Source organism: Cygnus atratus, chromosome 2, assembly GCF_013377495.2.
Source record: "Cygnus atratus isolate AKBS03 ecotype Queensland, Australia chromosome 2, CAtr_DNAZoo_HiC_assembly, whole genome shotgun sequence".
Classification (NCBI taxonomy): domain Eukaryota; kingdom Metazoa; phylum Chordata; class Aves; order Anseriformes; family Anatidae; genus Cygnus; species Cygnus atratus.
The window spans coordinates 159,808,409-159,827,698 of NC_066363.1; the positions used below are offsets into that span (position 1 = coordinate 159,808,409).

General features: G+C 55.9%; 1 protein-coding gene across 1 annotated transcript in view; it reads left to right on the forward strand.

Annotated features, from left to right (window-relative positions):
- The window catches only part of ARHGAP39 (Rho GTPase activating protein 39), a 97,106-nt gene that overhangs the window by 65,803 nt on the left and 12,013 nt on the right, over positions 1-19,290 (forward strand). Inside the window, exons 2-3 of the mRNA XM_035566420.2 lie at positions 2,685-3,119; positions 14,912-14,992. Of these exons, the coding sequence (XP_035422313.1) occupies positions 2,685-3,119; positions 14,912-14,992 (516 nt within the window). The remainder of the gene's footprint in view (positions 1-2,684; positions 3,120-14,911; positions 14,993-19,290) is intronic.

A 19,290-nucleotide genomic window follows, 5' to 3' on the forward strand; every position in this document is an offset into this window, starting at 1 on the left:
AGCCTGGTTTCATAGCACCAGCACTGCGATTGCTGCCCAAAAGCCATGGATGTCACCCCAACACCGGTGTTCCTTTTCCTCCCTGCCCCATGAGTGACAACAGCAGCTTTGCAGGGACCTGGAGTTATTTTTTGGGTTCGCCCAGGGACCGTCCGTCACCATGGTCAACATCAGCAGGATGCAGGGGGACTGGGATCAAGGTTTCCCGGCGTTTTGGGGCTGATCGAGGTTTCCTGGTGTTTTGGGGCTGCTGACCCCAAAGTTTGGTAACCCCATCCCATTCGAAGCATTTTTGCTCTGGCAAGATGCGCTGCGTGGCCAACCCCGATTTTTTCCATCTCCCTCTGCCAGGCCGCTTAGTGAGGAAGTGTTGCACCTTTCAGGTTAATGATGTCTTTTCATAAAAATATTCATTGGCACTGAAACCACCGGTGTGGGAACAAACCCTCGCTCCAAGTGCTTTGATATTCTGCTAACTGCTGTCTGCCCGCAGCCGGTGCTGCGTTACTGCTGACACTCGGCAGTTCTCTGTCCATGCTGCTCTGGCGCTCATCAGCCAGGGCTTTCTAAGGTTTGGCACCAAGGAACTGTCTCTGGTGGCTGAAACAATTTTTAAGTAAAGCAAATTTTAAGTAAAACACATTTTAAGTAAAACACGTTTTAACACGTTTTAAGTAAAACACATTTTAAGTGAAGCAAATTTTAGGCAAAGCATTCCTGCAGAATGCCATGTGCATAACGAACCAAATTGTGCTGCTCGGAGGTAGAGAATCAAAGCACCATGGCATAGGTTATTATTTTTATTTATTTGTTTGTTTTAAGGGTGGGAATGAGGTGGGAATGGTCTCCTCAGCAGAACTGCGTAGATTTGGGTTCCCGGTCATATTTTGATCACAGCAGTGATCTCTGTGGGGTGAGATGGGGTGATGAGAGGAGCAGGGCACTTCAGGGAGCCCTCGCTCTGCTGGGGCAGGCTGGGGTCAGCTCTCCAAAACCACTGTGAGGGCTGGGGACTGTGTTGGGTGTGCTGGTGCTGTTGGCCTGAAGCATCATGTCCGTGTAGAGCTGGCACTTCTGGATGTAGTTGGGCGCTTCTGGGTGTAGTTGGGTGCTTCTGGGTGTAGTTGGGCACTTCCGGGTGTAGTTGGGCACTTCTGGGTGTAGTTGGGCACTTCTGGGTGTAGTTGGGCACTTTGGGTTGTAGTTGTGTGCTTCTGGGTGTAGTTGGGTGCTTTGGGGTGTAGTTGGGCACTTCTGGGTGTAGTTGGGCACTTTGGGTTGTAGTTGTGTGCTGCTGGGTGTAGCTGGGTGCTTTGGGTTGTAGTTGGGCACTTCAGGGTGTAGTTGGGTGCTTCTGCATGTAGTTGGGCACTTCAGGTTGTCGTTAGGTGCTTTGGGGTGTAGTTGGGCACTTCTGGGTGTAATTGGGTGCTTCTGGGTGTAGCTGGGTGCTTTGGGTTGTAGTTGGGCACTTCAGGGTGTAGTTGGGTGCTTCTGCGTGTAGTTGGGCACTTCAGGTTGTCGTTAGGTGCTTTGGGGTGTAGTTGGGCACTTCTGGGTGTAATTGGGTGCTTCTGGGTGTAGCTGGGTGCTTTGGGTTGTAGTTGGGCACTTCTGGGTGTAGTTGGGCACTTCTGGGTGTAGTTGGGCACTTCAGAGTATAGTTGGGCACTTTGGGTTGTAGTTGCATGATTCAGGATGTAGTTGGGCACTTCAGGGTGTAGTTGGGTGCTTCTGCGTGTAGTTGGGCACTTCAGGGTGTAATTGAGTGCTTCGGGTTGTAGTTGAGTGCTTCAGGGTGTAGTTGGGCACTTTGGGTTGTAGTTGGGTGCTTTGGGTTGTAGTTGGGTGCTTCTTTGTGTAGTTGGATGCTTCTGGGTGCAGTCGGGTGCTTCTGGATGTAGTTGGGTGCTTTGGGGTGTAGTTTGCTCCTTCTCGGGGTCTGTTAATGGGTGGCGAGCAGCCTGCTGCACGGCAGGCGAGCATCCCCAGCACCAAGCAGTCACCTGGGGGCTGCCAGGAAAATGTCACTTTAAGTGGAGTCTGCTCAGAAATGGGCTGATTTAAGAGGAACGGCCCCTCCGGCTCCTTCCCCCTCTTGCCATGGGTCGCTTCCTTCCCCACGAGACACGCGCACAGCATCGACCCGGTCTCCTGACCCCGTTGTGCTCTGGTACAGAAAGATGCTGGCTCAGCTGTTTTTCCCCTCGTAACTGCAGTTATCAATAAATCCCATGTCATTTTAAGTGTGAAATACGTTGGAATTTAAGCTACTCGTAATTGGATTGGCTCGGCGCGTAATTGCCACGGTGTCACGAGCTTTCCGGCACGCGTCGTGGCATCGCCCCATCCCTAGGGAAGTACAGGGTGAGCATCCTCACCTGAAATGGGAAGAGGAGGCTGCTGTGGCTCGAAGATTCGTTGGTTCTTGTGGCCTTCTGAAAAACGTTACCGAGCTGAAATGAGCCCAGGGTTCACCTCAGCTGGCTCTGTGCTCTCAGAAATTGAACCTATGCATCAGTCAGGCTCCATTTCGGGTCAGCACAGGGAGTTAGGGCTTTGGGGTGAGTCCCCGGGCTTTTTTTGCCCTTTGCAAATAAACACCTCGTTAGCGTTAATAGCGCCATGAACACTGGTGCTGGGAGCATGCTGACGCCTCCCTCTCTCTCCTTGCTCTCCTTCAGGCTGGAATGGGTGGAAATCATCGAGCCTCGGACGCGGGAGCGCATGTACGCCAACCTCATCACGGGGGAGTGCGTGTGGGACCCGCCGGCCGGCGTGCGCATCAAGCGCACCAATGAGAACCAGTGGTGGGAGCTCTTCGACCCCAACACCTCCCGCTTCTACTACTACAATGCCACCACGCAGCGGACGGTATGGCACCGGCCGCAGAACTGCGACATCATCCCCCTGGCCAAGCTGCAGACCCTGAAGCAGAACACGGAGTCGCCGCGAGCCTCCACAGAGAACAGCCCCGGCAGGAGCAGCAATGTCAGCAGGGAGGGCAGCACCAGCTCCTCCCTGGAACAGGAGCTGGAGGGCAGCGAGAAGGTGCTGGAGCAGACGAGGTCGAGCCGGCAGTCGACCCAGTACACCGTGGTGAAGGAGGAAACGGAAAGGTGAGGGCGGCCGGCGATGGGTCAGTGCAGTGCCGCGGGCACGACGCGGGGTCGGGTGCCGGTGCTCAGCACTGTGGAGGGGCAGAGAGCAGGGTCCTGGTCCTGCAGCGGGGAGATAATTCATCAGGCAGCTCCCCTGGCGAGGTCACTGATGCCTCTGTGGTTTACAGTTTGCTCATCCATCAAGCAGTCACTGGAGGAAGAGGTACAGGCACCTGTGGGAGCTGCTCTTCCTCATTAGTGTTGGCTTAGGTGTTCTTTCCTACGGGCAAAATAACTCCCCGGCCTCCAAAACGTGGTGGTGCAGGTTTAAAAGCTTTTTCCCTGCGTGTTCTTCCTCCCCGTGTCTCCCCAGCGCGGTCCCTGCTGCTCCCCTGGGCCTGCGGGGTGGGTTCCTGGTGCAAAGGGGAAGCTGCAGCCCGAGCAGGGAGCCATGCTCGGTGCCTGAGGTCCAGCTGTGCACGGATGTGCACATCACAGTGAGACGTTGCTGCTCTGCCTGCTCTGTCTCACGCCCTTACAGCCTGCGGGCTGCAAATCAGGCGGCTCGTCGCTTAACACATTTTTATTCTCTTAAACATCACCCCTCCAAACGTGACCTGCCCATCCTGCTCTCCATCAGTCAGCATGCTGGCACGAGCGAGCCAGCAGCAGCAGGATCCGTCCTCGCGATGCATTTTGCTCCCTCCCTGCTCGCCCGCAGAGCTGGGACAGGGGCCGAGCACACGTCTCCTGTCCCCCCCATCCCCTCCTTGCACCGACCCCCAGCTCCACTCCACTGCCCCCGTCCCTATCACCCAGTTCCTCCTCCTCCATCTGTCTCGATGCCGTGCAGCTCCAGGTGCTTGCTGAAGACATTCACAATTTATTCTCTGCATCCTTTGCACGAGCTGCACTCGGGGTGGATTTTCCAGCTCCCTGGTGGGCACCCTTCTGGCAAACGAGCTCCTCGGTGCATCGGAGCAGAGTCCAGCTCCCAGCCCTGTGGGAGCCTTGTTTTCTCTTTCATTGTTTCAGACGTTGGACTAGATCGTGTTAGAGGTCTTTTCCAACCTAAAAGATTCTATGATTCTATGATTTTCTATTTTTTTTAAGCCGCCCATCGCTTAAGACCTCTCCAGGCCTCGTGGCTGCTCCAGGAGCATCCTGAGGTCCTTGGTGCACAGTCACCCCCCATGAAGGGTTACAGGCAATGAGACATTTTGGGGTGTTTTTTCATCTTCCTGCGGACCATGCACACCGTCGGGGGCTTCCAGGGGAAGAAGGAAGCTCCGGCCTCGGCGGCACCATGGATTTGTCACCTCCCTGCGTGCTGCTTGCTGGACTGCAGAAGCCAGGGCGAGTGGCTCAAATCGCTCATCCCACGCGTTCCAGCTCCTCCTCCAGGGCTTCAGCTGTGCGGGGGCATCGCGGGGTGCACGGGTGGGAGGAGGACACTGGGGAGCTCAGATCGAGAGGCTTAACCCGTGAGGACCTTCTGCCGCCGCGCCGCCTGGGAGCCGCCACGTAAACCCGTCCAGGGCAGGAGCCACCTCCTGCCTCAGGGGAGATAAAAATAAATTTATAAAAAAATATCAGGTGCCACTCGAGGGAGCAAATATTGCTGTGCTGTGGGCAATTTCCAGCTGGAGGTGACTTGTTGGTCCTGTTGGGGGTTCAGTCCGTGCCACATCTGGCTCGGGGAAGGGGCGACGCCACGGGCTGAGCCCATGGGGTGCATTTTCAGCAGAGCACCAGGCAAACTGGTTAAAAACACCTGGGTTTGGGTGCTTCTGCGGCTGTCAGAGCAGCCCAGGATGCTGGGCAGGGAGTTTGCTCCGCAGCCGGGGACTTTCCTCATCAGGAGCTGAGATTTTGATGAGGGAGGGGGGCTTGGCTGCCGACCTGCGGGAAATCCCCTGGGACACCAATGTTCTGACTCCAGAAGTGGCCGGCGCTCCTGGGCCAGGGGTGGATAAAGCCAAACACGAGCTGTGCAAATTAAAAATGGATTTTGGATCATGGTGATGGCAGCTGCGAAGGGCAGCGCCAGCTCAGGCGTTTGTGCCTCGAGCTTCTCAGTGCCCGGGGCCCCTCCGCGTTCTGTTGTTGTTTGTGACCTCGAGCAGCTTGCAGCCACAAGACACAAAAATGTGTGTTTGTGTGCGATGTGCTCATTTTGTGCCCGTCTGAGCCCTAAAACGTAGGAGAGCTGCGTCAGGCATGGAGCGTTGCAGCTCCAGGGGCTGGAGATGTGCAGACTCTTGCAGAAGGCAGCAGTGAGTCCTGAGCCTCTTCATACCAGGGGCATAAATAGGACCTCTGCCGTGATGTAAATGGTTAAAATAAATGCTTAAAATGCTTAAAGAAATGGATAAAGGTGAGAATACTCATCTTCCGTTCTTCAAAGATGAGTACAGCGACATTTAGGTTTCTAGATAGCTAACTACTTAGAGCAGGCTTAGCATCATCTTCCATAAATATTTTTTTTCTTTGCCTTGTTGGTGCTGTTTTCTTCTCAACGGGCAGCCAGCTCCCTGGCTTTGAGCACCAAGGTGCCTCCCACCACGGCTGCGCTGCTGGCTGGTGTTTGAGCGATGTCTCCTGTTTTCTGGAGGAATCGGGGTGGTGGACAGGACAAGGGTCATGGTGGAGGCTGCCCCAAGACCCTTCTTTGCAAAGGAAAGGGGAGCGAGCTGCGGTGCTAACGATGCTGGGTCTGGCATCGCTTGGTGTGCCGGAGGGGACAACTGGGGATGCTTCGTTTGCAAAGGAGGAAACAAGGGGATGGTTTGTGGGACTGGGGAGGGGTGAAAGTGGGTTTTTGTGGGGTGAGTTGAGTGCGTGCCTTTGCTCAGAGACAGGGCTGAAGTCTCCTACCGGGAGAATTAACAAAGGATGCTTCTCCAGTACTTGGCTTTGCCTCTCATAGGAGAGCCAAGGTTGGAAGGGAGCTCTGGAGGTCACCTGCCTGAATCCTCTGCTCAAAGTTTCATAGCATTGAGTCTTAGACTCATTTCAACAAGGTTTCCCTCCCGAACTCCTCTGGTCTTACAGCGAGGAGCAAGGCTCGAGCAGCTGATCTCAAGGAGCCATCAAGGCTGGGAAAGGCCCTCGGGACTATCAGGTCCAACCTCCAACCCAACCTGCTGGGTCCCAGCCCTACACCACGTCCCTTAGTGCCCGTCCCATCACACCTTGTGCTTGGAGGCGCCCCATGGATGGGGAATTTGGGAACAGGAGCCTCTGGTTTGGCCAGAGGCCACGGTGGCCACCGGGTCCTCAGTGCGGCCAACACGGTCTTCAGGGTCTCGACGGCAGGTTTGTCTGGGTGGTCAGCAGAAGTAGAGTGCTTCCCGGCAGGAATTCCGGCTTGCCCGAGATGTTGCGTTTGCTTCCTTAAAATGGGAACTTTATCTACAAAGCAGGACGTGGCGGCTCTGAAATACTGACTGGCTTTGTGTCGGGTCCCTGGGTTTCGGCACGCTGCGCCTCGGTCCAGCAGGGCCCCAGGACCCACAGGGTGGCTCCCAAGGCCCCAGGGGAGACTGATGAGCAGAGGCACCTTGTCTGAGCCACCTGGGGAGCTTTCCTTGGACCCCACACAGGAATGGGTGGGTCTTCACCCGAATCCCACCTGCTCCATAATGCACCTGCGTTATTTCCCAAGACTTGCCCTTTTCTCGCAGGTTTTCCCCCCAGTTCTGAAGCCTGCCTTGTGAGATCCCAAAGACCTTCCTCCCCGACCTCTTGCCTCCAGCAACAGCATGAAGCACGGAAGGCAGAGCGAGCTCTCCCCAGTGTGCCCAGGGCTCTCCCCAGTATGCCCAGGGCTCGCTGGTGCTGGGACCCAGCCTTGGTGTAGGGTCAGGAGGGGTTGCAGGGTTGTAGGATGGGCTTTCTGCTTAAAAACCAGAATTGGCTGAGGCCGTGTGCCGTGTCTGCTTCCAGCCTGGACCCTGGCGGGGAAGGCTTCCCGCAGGAGCCCTGCTCTGAGTTGAGCAAGAAACGCTCTGCTCCTCCTCGCCTCCTCCACCTGCTGGTGTCAGGGGATTTCTGCTCCCGAGGTCTGGAAAACTGCAGGCAGCCGAGGTGGCCTCCCCTCCACGTCCGCTGCAGAGGAGCCCGTGCTGACCCAGAACATGTCCTCTGTGCACGTTCATCCAAAAATGAACATCTCCGTGCTGCCAAAACCCCATTCCCGTGGGTTAAGTCCATCCAGGGGCTGCACTACAGCGTGTAGCATGCCAGGGGCTGGGGGCTGCTGCGATGAAATGCTGGGGTCTCGGTTGGCCCTACAGAGTCGCATCTCCCTTCCCACCCCAAAAGGATGCTTCAGGATCCCACCCCAAAACGTGACCTCCTCCGGGACCTCATTCCCCCAGCAGGGCCCGAGGCACCGGAATGGGGATGCTGCCAGCCCGCGGAAGGGAATGCTCAAGGAAATTGCAGTTTTTTTCAGCAAACAGGGCTAAAATTGAGATTTTCTCTTTTTGTTTTCTCTCCTCTTGCTTATTGCCTCAGCTCTGTGGCACCCGATGAACGCCATGTGCTCCACGGGGAGACATTTGCGGGGTGAAGACTGGGGTTTAACCCCCTTCCTCGTGCTGTTTTCAAATATTTGGGGGAAAAATGTCCACATCTGGCATTTCCTTGGGGCAAAGCGCTCTGGGGCAAATTGGGGCAAAGCTCTCTGTCCATGTCCTGCTGATTTTTTGTGTTCTTTCTGCACGATGGGCTCGGGGATTAGCTGGGTATCTGTCCAACGTGTGCGCAGGGCATCCGGCCCAGCGTGCGGTTTACATAACAGCAAAGAAAAACATCTTTTCCCATTTTTTTTTTTTTTAGATGCAGCGGCTGTAATTAAGTGTATGAAGCCTTGCAGTCCAGCGATTAGAGCAGAGGATTAGGCGCTGAGATTTCATTTCTATTCCTGGCTTTGCCACCGAGCTGTGCTATTTCAGGCACGTCACTTTCCCTTGTTTTAAAAATAAAAGCAGCGCTCGGAGCCGCTGGGAAGCGGTGCCACCTCCTGTTCCAGGGGGGAGAAGGAAAAAAAAAAAAAAAAACATGATTAGACATTTTCTTTAGATCTGCTGGAGGTGCAGTCCCCTCTTCCTGGTGCTTTGGGTGTGAGGTGTGGGTTAGTTAGACCAGGGAGGGGCTGGGGGCTCATCCTGGGGGCTCCCCAAACGCACCTGGCTGTGGGTTTGGGCACAGCTGGGGGGTCCCGGTGGCGCAGGGGGGGACCAGGAGGAGCCTCCGACCTCCTCCACTGCCCGAATCCATCAGTGGCAGGTTTGTCTCCGTGGAGCCCGTTGGCAATTCATCAGACGGGGCTTGGGCAGGAGCTGGGGTGGGGGGCGCATGGGGACAGGAGCCGGAGGGGGAGCTCCTCTGGAGCCACTTGAAGTTGATTTTTCCCCTAATTAAGCAGTTTTATTCCCTTGGTAAGGCTCAGGAGTAGCTGTCGGGCTGCGGGCACCCTCCAGGTCCTTGGGTCTGTGGTGGGGATGCGGCGGCACCGTGTGCCAGCCACGGGTAGCGGGGCTGGGTGGACCCAAGGATGCTGCCACGCGTCATGCTGAGAAGGAGGAGGCTGTTCCCTGGGCACGAAGGTGCTGCAAGCCCTGAAGAAGACCAGCTCGTTGGGAAACCACACGCACTGCTTACCTACAGGGGTCCCCTCAGCATGGATGGGCTGCAGCAGCTCTGGGTTTCCTCCTGCAGGGCTGGAAGGGGCACAGGCTCCTTGGGAGCTGCAGCCTCCCCAAAAAAAATTGCCCAAATTTGGGGTAATCCCAAATCCCAAAAAATCTCTGCCAGGGCTTTTGGCCTCATCAGTGCGAGCTCGAATGCAACCACAGCCATTGGAGTAAGCCTGCTGAGAAGACAGACATCGCCCTGCGTGGGCTGCTAAAACCAGCGCATTCTGCACCTCCCCAGCCCCTCGGAGCCCTGCACGGGCACTGCCGGTGTTTGGGCAGGATGAGAAGGAGGAAAAAGCCCCAATTTTGCCGTTTCTTTCATGGTAAGGAGGCGCTGCTGCGCTCCATGGGTTTGTGCAAGGAGTTTGTGCAATGGGTTGTGCAATGGCTGCTGCAGCAGTAGTTCCAGTTGCATGAACTGTTTAATAGATACTGGGCACCCTCCAATTAACACACTACAATTACAAGCCCACTTCTCCTAGCCCCGTGGCGCTCTGACCAGAGGTCTGTTGCGAAACGGCGTTGCTGAAACCGCCCGTCCCTGGCTGGCAGGGCGCTGGGTCCCGTCCAGGCTCGGTTTGGGCTGCTGTAGGCAGGGGTGCTGGACAGCTTCCAGTGGCATTGCCTGCAGCGAGTGGGTGCGATGGCTCCGGTGGGATTCGGACCTGCAGCATCAGCAGGGCTGAGTGGGTCCCCAGCGCCCTGAAAGTCCCCTCAAGCACCAAGGAGGCTGAAACCACCCGGCAGCGTTGCGAGGACCCTGGTCTAGAACGAAGTCACTTGTTAAAGTGTCTTCCACCTCTGGAAGGTGGGAATTGTCCTGGTTCTTGTTCTGCCCCATTTGCAGTGGATATGTTGCTGACCCTGCAGAACCTCGCTCAGCACCCGCATGGGGATGGCACAGCTGGGGACAATGCAGTCCCCTCTCCACCACCCTGCCATTCACTGCCCTGCCCTCTGGGGTCACCTAGGTTGGAAAAGACCTTCAAGATCCCTAAGTCCAACCATCGGCTTGACCTACGGCGTCCCATGGCTAAACCACCTCCTCGCCTTGAGTCCATCTGGAGCTGCAGCAGGATGGGGACAGCAGCACGGGGACAGCAGGACGGGGACAGCAGGACACCCTCCCTTGTGGGCACACTGCTGCACTGCCTCCTCCGAGAGGAGCCAAATGGTGCAGGGGAGAGCATTAAGAGCAGAGCCACTCGCTCTGATTTCAGCACACATGAACGAGAGCTGCTGGAAGCGTGGAGCTGGCGGGAGGGCCCCAGGCAGGCTTGCCAGGTTGTTAATATTTAAGCAGCAGCATTGTTCAGTCCCTGCTGGCCTGGCTTCCGTGGGCAGCAGTGCGTGGAGCACTTGTCCCCTATGAACCGCTCTCCAAGGTTTTTAGCCCGCACCTTAAGAGCTGTGCTGAGCACGGGTCAGACCGACACGGGGCACAGTGCTTTCGGCAATACCCGCCTCTGTCCGGTGACTCAGAGCTCGCTTCTGCTCTCACACAGCCTCCCCACTGCTGTGTGAGCAAAAAAAAAGAGAAGGGCTTTGCTGAGGGGGCTTCACAGACCGGCACCAGCCTGACCTGGGCTTGGGTGCAGGGAGGCGCGAGCGGGCACTGGTCTCGGTACCCTCATGGGGACGATCAAAGACCCTTGGTTACTCCAGAAGATCAAACAGCCTCTCTTTGTCTGGAGAGGTCGTGGGGGGTCTCCTCCTTGGAGAGCTTCAGAAGCCGCCTGGACGTGGTGGTCCTGGGTGACCCAGTTGCAGTGGCCCTGCTTGAGGAGAAGGCTTGGACCGGACGGACCTGGAGGAGCCTCCAGCCTCAGCCATTCCCTGAGCCCCCTCTGGAGTTATCATGGGTGAAACAAAACTTCATGGTCTGATGGCTGTGAGCTTCAGCTTCCCTCCTCCGTGCCTCAGCACCTTCGTGCTCCCGAGCTGCCTGCCTGGCGTAAGCCCACCACCGCTCAACTTTCTCCTGAACATTCCCAGAGTTTCTCCTGCCGTGGCATGGTGTTTCTTTCCAATGGGAGCAAGACCCCCAGCTTTAGGAGCGCAGGTCCACTTCCTTGGTCTCGGCAGCATACGTGCTGTCACCTCGTGTCATCTCTTTGTTGGCAATAATGCGTGTGACCTTCGCGACAGCAGCAGAGGGGTGAATTTTCAGCTCCTGGGAGATGCAGAAGAGCAGAGGGAGCGTCTCAGATGCTCCACCGCTGCCCGCAGCCCGCCCCTGCAGCCTGTAACTCGCAGCATTGTGGATGGATTCGATACCTGCCTTCAGTCCCCTTGGCAGCTCAGTAGCAAGAGCTGATCGCTGCGATAACGAACTCAGACTCATCAGCAACACCGCACCGCCTGTACTCCGGGGCTGCTCTGCCGGTGGGATGGGGCCGAAGATCCAGGAGATCTCCAGGAGATCTTGATCTCAGCACCTTGCCGGGCATTTCTGGACCATGAGCTTGCTTAGAGCATGGATGGCGTGTCAGCGAGACCCTGCCTGGGGTTTTAATCCATTTATTGCAGAGGAGGAGATGGCAGCTTCCAAAAACTTTCTTTAAAGATTTCGAGGCGTTAGGGGTGCCAAGTCAGCATGCTGAGCTGTTTCATCTCTCCAGCCCCATGGGCTGTCCTGGCTCCTGGGCACCTCGTGGGGCTCCGTTTGAGGTGCAGAAGCTCTGGAACGCTCGGTTATTGTAGGTATATGGAAGAACAAAGGCGGTGCTGTGCCGTGTGCTCTGCTCAAAACACCAAGCCGGGAGCAGCAAGTGCCGATGGCAAACCTCTCCTTCTTCATCCTCAGCTGCTTCATCCGTGTTTGGAATCCAGGCGTGAACAAGCTCCATCACCTACAAACTCACACACCCTCACCTTGCGCCTCCATCCGGCACCACCAGAAGCACGAAAGCTGCATAACCGTGGCTGCTGGGGCAGCCTCTGCAGTATTTGCAGGACCTTTGCTCCGAGTGGTTGGAAACCAGCTGGAATTCGTGCGCGGCTCCTCGGACCTCCTGGCAGGTGGGCACGAGTAGAAATGGAAGCCGGGGGAGCCTGGGTCCCATCCCCACCTTGCTCCCGGAGTCCTGGTCAGGACAGAAGGTTTGCCCTGAGATGCAAGGAAACACTTGGTGCCCTTTATTTGCAAGTACCTTGAAAAATGTAAGGCTGGAAGGGACAGCTGATGATCAGGTGATTTTTTGCGGTTTTTTTTTTTTTTTTTTGGAAGGGAAGGGACGAGGTGAGGTACGCAGCGGGTGGCAGGCGTTTGGAATGTGTTACTGTGGGAGGTGGATAGCGCTGCGCTTTCAGGAAGGGATTAAACAAATCCCAGGCAACCAGTCCATAGACGTTTCTGAAGTGGGTTCCTTGGAGGACACTTCCCTGCTGATGACTCTAACACAGGGACCGGGTGCTGGGGGGCACCTTGGGACTGCAGGCAGTGACCAAGGTCGCGAGGTCTCCATAAACAGCTTACCTCACCGCCACCACTTGAAGCTGAGCACTGGGCTGGAGGCAGCGTGGCGTGGGCCCAGGAGGACTTTTCGTGTCTTATAGACCTTTCCAGAAGGTCCATAGAGTGCAGGAAGCAGGGCAAGTTGAGAACTTTCTGTGTAAGGAAACTAAGGTGGTCCTGAGGTCTGGGGTTCCTGAGGAAACCTGGAGAAATGTCAGTTTGCTCTGAGGGTCTTCCCCTTAGAATCATAGAACAGAACCATGGAACAGAACCACATAGGTTGGAAAAGGCCTCTGAGATCAAGTCCAACTGCACACCTGGCATTACCATGTCTACCACTAAACCACGTCCATGTCCTTGCTCAGCTTCAATTCCCAGTTCATGCGTTCAGGAGTTGGAATTTTCATGCTTTTCAGGAGTTGGACCCGATGATGCTTGTGGGTCCCTTGGCACAGTCTGTGATTCTAAGAACTTGCCTGAAGGTCTTCTTGAACTTGCACTTCCTTGAGGTCTTCTTGACCTTGAAATTCTTTGAGGTCTTCTGGACCTTGAGATTCCATGAGGTCTTCTTGACCTTGAGCTTCCTTGAGGTCTTATGGACCTTGAGTTTCTTTGAGGTCTTCTGGACCTAGAGCTTCCATGAGGTCTTCTTGACCTTGAGCTTCCTGGAGGTCTTCTCCCAACAACCACTGCCATAAAACTCAGGTATTTTTTCTGCAGTTCTTTGGGAAGCTTCCTGAGCATTGGTCCCCTTCCATCAAACCTACCGAGGCTCTGCCCACTGTGGAGGAGCTACTGCAGTCATGGATCTGGGTACAGCATGATAAGCAAGAGCTGGAGCCTTTCTCTTGAGAAGAGGCTGAGTGTCACGAAAGAGGAGGCGTGTGCCTTCACATGCGTTGTAGAGGGAAAAGGGATTAAGCAATTCAACACAGTCATAATTTCAGGGCTCAGAAGTCTCATTAAAATTAGCTTTGACAGAAGCTTAATTTTATTGCCACTTACTTGAATAAATTCTTTGAGGTCTATCCTATTAGGAAGATTTGTTTTCTTCTCCTGAAACCAACATCTGATCTGAATTTTATTAACGCAAGCGCCTTAATGTGTACGTAGGGTTCGTTAATGCGGCAGCGTAGAAAACTGCTCAGAAGGAAGTTATTTCTCCAGATGTTTGCTGTTACGTTCTGATGCGGATCAAATGTCTAATAATTTGCATGGTGCACGAGTTGCTGCGTGTTTTGCAAATGAGCCTGATGATTTGCACATCCCTCAGCGGAGATAAGGCAAAAAGACCTTTCCTGTGCTCCCCGAGCAAATACCGGCCATAAGTAGGAGCAATATTGGAACGCGTTGCCCTTCGACAAAGACTAATAACGTGGCTAACAACCACGGGAGGGGCACGGCGTGCACATGAGAATGCTGGGGAAGCCCGAACCCCAGGGGAGTGAGGACCAAGAGCTGGGTCTGGGTTGCAGGAGAGGCTTTAAGCCGGTGCTGGTCCAGAAAGCAGGGTGTGATTCGATGTCCCACATCTCCACGTGTTCTTCTCTGTGTTCCTCAAGTGAACACACTCAGGGAAGGTGTCTCCGGGAGTAGGTTTGTAGCTGCTGGTGCCGCCACCTTCCCATCTTCTGCCCAGTGCTCTGCAGGCTCCGCTGTGCCCCCAGGCACCAGTACAACCAGCTGCAATGTGGTAAATGAAAATGTGCCCAAAAAAGGCTTTTTCTGTCACTCGCCCCTTCCCCCTGCGTTGGCTTTGGCCAACGGAGCAGCAGAGCTATTAGTGGGAGGAGTGGGACCGATGTTGGTGAATATCCATAACCCCTGCCCTCTGCACAGGACTGGTGTAAATAACCAAAGCTGAAGAGCTTCTCCTTTGAGCACATTAAGTAGATATCCATGTCCTGGATGAAATCGAGGCATGCTAGGCAGGGTGGGATGCCAAGTGCTGGATGCTGTGACCCATCCCTAAGGCACAGAAGGGATGGGAAACGCGCAGGATGCAGCGGATGCTCGTGTGGAGTGAGGGTGATGCAGCGAGTCAGGATGAAGGGCTGCCCTGAGAAGGGGATGGGGGCAGGACAAAGCCAGGAGATGGTTTGGATCCATCCAGCTGTTCTTATAAGTAAGGGGGAATGGGGTGTTGGCACGGTGAATGAAGCTGGAGACCACAGCTTTGGAGGGCTTGGTCATCACGTTGGATTCAATGGTCCTTGTAGGTCCCTTCCAACTGAACCAAACCATCCCATCCCATCCCATCCCATCCCATCCCATCCCATCCCATCCCATCCCATCCCATCCCACTCGACTCGACTCCTATTCTATTCTATTCTATTCTATTCTATTCTATTCTATTCTATTCTATTCTATTCTATTCTATTCTATTCTATCCTATCCTATCCTATCCTATCCTATCCTATCCTATCCTATCCTATCCTATCCTATTCCATCATCTGTTAAACACCTGATTAATGACTCATGATGCCAGGAGGTGGGCACAGAGCCCAGCCCGATGGGGTGCCCATCTCTGTGGATGGGCTTCATGGATCCTAAGTCTTCGCTGATCCTAAAGGAAATGAGACGTTAATAAGGGACGTGCGTGTCGCAGTCACTGTTGTAACCCCTTGTTCACCATTACTGTATTGCAGTTCGCCGCCCTCCGGAGTGTTTGAGAAAGAATATGACATTTATCGGGATTACAATGCGGAAGGCCAACTCCTCCACTACAGGTAGCCGAAATTTCCCTCCTGTACCGGGGTTCGGGTCCGAAACGTGGCCTCCGCGGCGAGGCGTGGGCATGGGCAGCCTGTGGGGAAGGGGCTGCAGATGTCTTCTGGTTCTCCTCCCCATCTCCTTCCCGCCACTTGCTGTAGTTTTAGCTTTATGACCACCCTTAATAAGGGATTAATTTTGGATTTATTTTGGTGGTTCTTTGGAGCAGGAACGCCGCGTTCCCTTTCTGTAGCTCAGTGCCGTCCGTGCTGCTCTCTGAGCACTGGAGCACGGCCCGGCTGCTTCAGAATTTCATAAAACAGTGTTTCATTATTTGCTTTTCATTCCTGTGGATGAGGAAGGCATTTCAGGCAGGCAAAGGAGAAGTCATGGGGTCTAACCACTGCAGGGTTGGGGGTGCAGGCGGGACCCCCCTGGTCTGTCCCAGTGCGTCCCATCGCAGCAGGAGATGTCTCGGATGGCTCTCGGCACTGGAACCACATTTAGGCTCCTTTCTGGGATTTGTACATGGGTATGGGCACACATTTCACCTATTTCTTGCTTGTAAGATGGGTGTCAGCATTCTCCTTCTCGGATCGGGATCGGGATTTCAGGTGATCGCTGTGCTGAGGAAACTGCCCCCTGGCTTCCCTGGATTTACGCTGATGGTGGGGACATGGAGCGCTTGTGGGGACACGGAGCAGTGGCAGGGACGTGGAGTGGTGGCAGGGACACAGAACTGTAGCAGGGACATGGAGTGGTGACGGGAACGTGGAGCAATAGAGGGGTGACAGGGACACGGAGCAGTGACGGGGACATGGAGTGGTGATGGGGACACGGAGCAGGACAGAGCTGTGGTGCCGGATTGATGCCGCAGGCAGGGACCAGGACCCGATGCACATTCTGGGGACAGCACCCCCACCGTCAGTGCCATCCCCGGCAGCAGCTGCCCCTGCCCTCTCCCCATCAATTAAAAGAGGAAATTTCACCGCGGTCGGTGCACGCAGCCCTGTTTGTACCAGCGCCTGCCTCGCTGCAGGGGACGCCTCCATCTCCCGACCTCAGCCTGGAAAAATCCCACAGACGGCCCTGCCCCCCCCAGCTGCAGCCAGGAAGCTAATTAGCAGCTTTGGCTAATTAGCTGAGAGTGGGCTTCCTTCTGGAGGAGCCGGTCTCAAGTGGCCCCTGCCTGCGGGGAGGTGGGAGGAGGGCTGATGCAGCCTCGGGGGGGCTCCTGGCCCGAGCCCCTCCTGCGGGCTCCAAAACCAGTGTCGGGACTCAGCACCCCGGGGTGCGTGGATCCGCTTGGGTGGGAGCAGGAGCTGAAATCCCTGGCTGGCTGCAGCAACATGTTGCCAGCTCACCGGGACACAACGCGGCTCCCCGCCGCGCTGCTCCTCGAGGAAATGTCACTGCTGCTCCCCACCTTCTGCTGCGAGCTCCTCTTCACGGCGAAGGCTTCTCTGCCCCCAAAATGGGGGATTTTGGGGTCTCAGAGCCCGCTCCTGCGAGGGAAAACTCCACGCTATTGAAGGGGGGTGAGGGACGGAAGGTTCGTTATCTCCTCGCTGTGGCTTGGCTTCCGCTGCTGCTAATTGGATGCCACAGGAGACGGGAAGCCGGCAGCGCTCGGGCAGCGGACAGGGGAAATATTGCACGGAGAAATTGGGTTCTGCAGCTCTGAAGTTAAAAGCACAGTCGAAAAAGAGACGCGACGGTGCCCAAATGTTGCAGCCTCCTCCTTTCATTAAGGAGAAGGCTTGTCAGGGCTTTGTGCTCAGCCCAAGGCAAACTCTCCCTTGTTTTAATTTAACTTCTTCGGAGGTATTTTGGCAGGGAGCTTCGTGCTTGCTTTCCTCGCAGGCATCAAAGCTCCAGCAGTATTTTAGGCAGGGAACGAAGCCCCGGGAGACCTCGGACACCCTTCAAGTGAGCCCTGCAGTCGGCAGATGGGCTGGAGGCTGGGCCAAAGCCGGCGCTGGTGAGCGCGGGCGGCGAGATGAGCCCATCCCCGCCTGTTCCTGGCCACCGACCGGCGCTGACACCCCTCTGGGCGCCGTTCCTGCTGCTTCTCCCCGTTGAAGGGATGCACCACCCTGTGCCAGGCAAAGCTGAGCGCCGAGGCGAGAACAAGAGCCGTGTGCGCAGCAGGCGAGGTGAGGAGGAGGACACGGAGAGGCCGGGAGGCTCGGAAACGCACGGCGAAGCCCAGGCGGAGGAGGCAAAACGCTGTTTGTGCTCCCTAGGCTTGCAGAGCCCTCGAATTTCGGGTGCCCTGCGCAGAGCCTTGCTGGACGGCGGGCTCTGGCCTCACCAGGTCCAAAGCGCCCTGGGATCGCAGCTCTGCCAAAATGCCCGCACCAATTGCAGGGACCCAAGTCACCGCCCTTCTACATGCCGTAAGCAGCGAGCGGGGATTTGAGATCTCCAGTAGGATCTGAGCTCCGGGATATTTGTAAGTGTAACTCTGTGTTTGCACGTCCTTGGGCACTTGCAGATAAGGAGCAACAAAGTCTTAAGGCTGGGGATTTTAGCCTGTCTTCCCATGGCTTTGTTTTGGTATCAACTGGCAAAGCACGCGGTGTCCTGGTGGCTCTGCAGAGGCCAGGAGGTGCCGCCTGCCCCGCAGGGACAAGGGGGTTCCAGGCACACGTGGTGGGAGATGGGGAGAGGTGGGGACCCAATGGGGGTCTCATTGGAAAGATCTCCAAAGGGAACAACCCCGTGCGGGCACAGCGAGCCGCCTCGAGCACCGCTGAGGACAGTTCTGCCCAGGCGCACCCTCCGCTGGATGTGAGCACCGCCACGCACAAACCACGCAGGAAACTGATCTATGTGAATTACTGCAAGTTAAGGGCTTTTTTTCCCCCGAGAGGCGAAAAGGCGCTTAATTCTCGAGCTAAATTACAGTCCTCACCTGGCAAAGTCTGAATAACACCAGCACGAGCAAATGCAGCATGAAGAAATGTACATGTTCAGGTCAGTTTTGCTTTTACGTGCTGCAGGACAGAAATGTGGCAGGTTTGGTGCACTGCCCGGTGTTGCCTTCCTGCTGTGGGCAGCATTTGGGGAAACGCCGCCGGTGCCAGTGGCTGCAGGGCAGGTCTGCCTGCAGCTCAGTGCCGAGCCGACGGGGAAGGTCAGCGGTGCTGCTTCACCTCTCAATCCTCCTTTGCTTGCAGCGAGCTGAAAGCCGGGACGTCGCTGCTACAGCAGCCCTCCTGTGGTCCGTGCTGGTGTTCCCTGGTGCAGCGCTGATTTAACGTCGCTGCCGTCTGATTTCACATAAATTGGTTTCTCTGGTAGAAGGTTAGAGGATTTGGGGGGCATTCTGCAATGGGATTGCGCATGGGGTCGTAAGTGCAGCCGTGCTGGTGCCGTCCTTCAAGGGAAGGGGAGCGAAGGGGAACCGGGACGAGCAGAAACGCTCGGAATTTCTGGAGAAGCTGCAATGCCGATGGGTGGCCCTGGCCATGGGCATCGGTTATGGCACGATTCGTGGAGCCGAGCCATGCCTGGGGGAGCGGGCTGCCTGCACCAAAAACAGGCACAGAAAATGGCAGAATCCTGCGTGGAGCTGGGCTGGTCCCCATGCTGGCTTCTCCTCTCCATCAGGATCATTTCCACTTATCGCAGTAACTGAGCCACTCGTGGGCACGGTGGCTGCAGCGATTTAGCCGCAAAAAGCCCTTTCCGAACATTCCTTTTACAGGCAGAAAATTAAATTTAGCCCGTAGTGATGCTTTCTAGTGCTCAGCAATAACCCCGGACGGCGCGGTGGAGCTCTCGGGTTATTGCTCGCTGTTACTTACTGCTCTGATTTACAGCTCTGCCTCGGCTGGGTGACGTGACGCGCCGCTCCGTGGTCTGCTCGGTGAGGTTTTATTCCTACCCACTGCTTCCAGGAGCGTGCTGCTGCTGAAATAGGAACAGGGGCTGCAAATATGGGAGATAGGAGAGGCTTTCACCCGGCTCTGGTTGCGGTGCCTGTGGGACAGAGGCGGGTTGGATGTATCGGGGCAGTTTTGGAGGCTCCCCTCTGCACAGAGCACCCCCGGGGGGCTGTCCCTGTCCAGGGACAGCCCTGCACTTCGGCGGCACCTCTGGTGCTGCAGTGCTGCTGGGGATGGCTCAGGTCTGACCATGTTTGACCTGCCCAGGCACATCGGGTCTGCTCCAAAAGCAGGTTTCTCCGTCGTGAGCTGCGTCTTTAGCAGAGGTTTCAACCCCAAAGGCACCGGGACGCACAGCGGCGATGCTGGGGGTGAGGAGCCGAGCAGGGCTCTGTCTCGTTCCCACTAGCCATGATGATGGC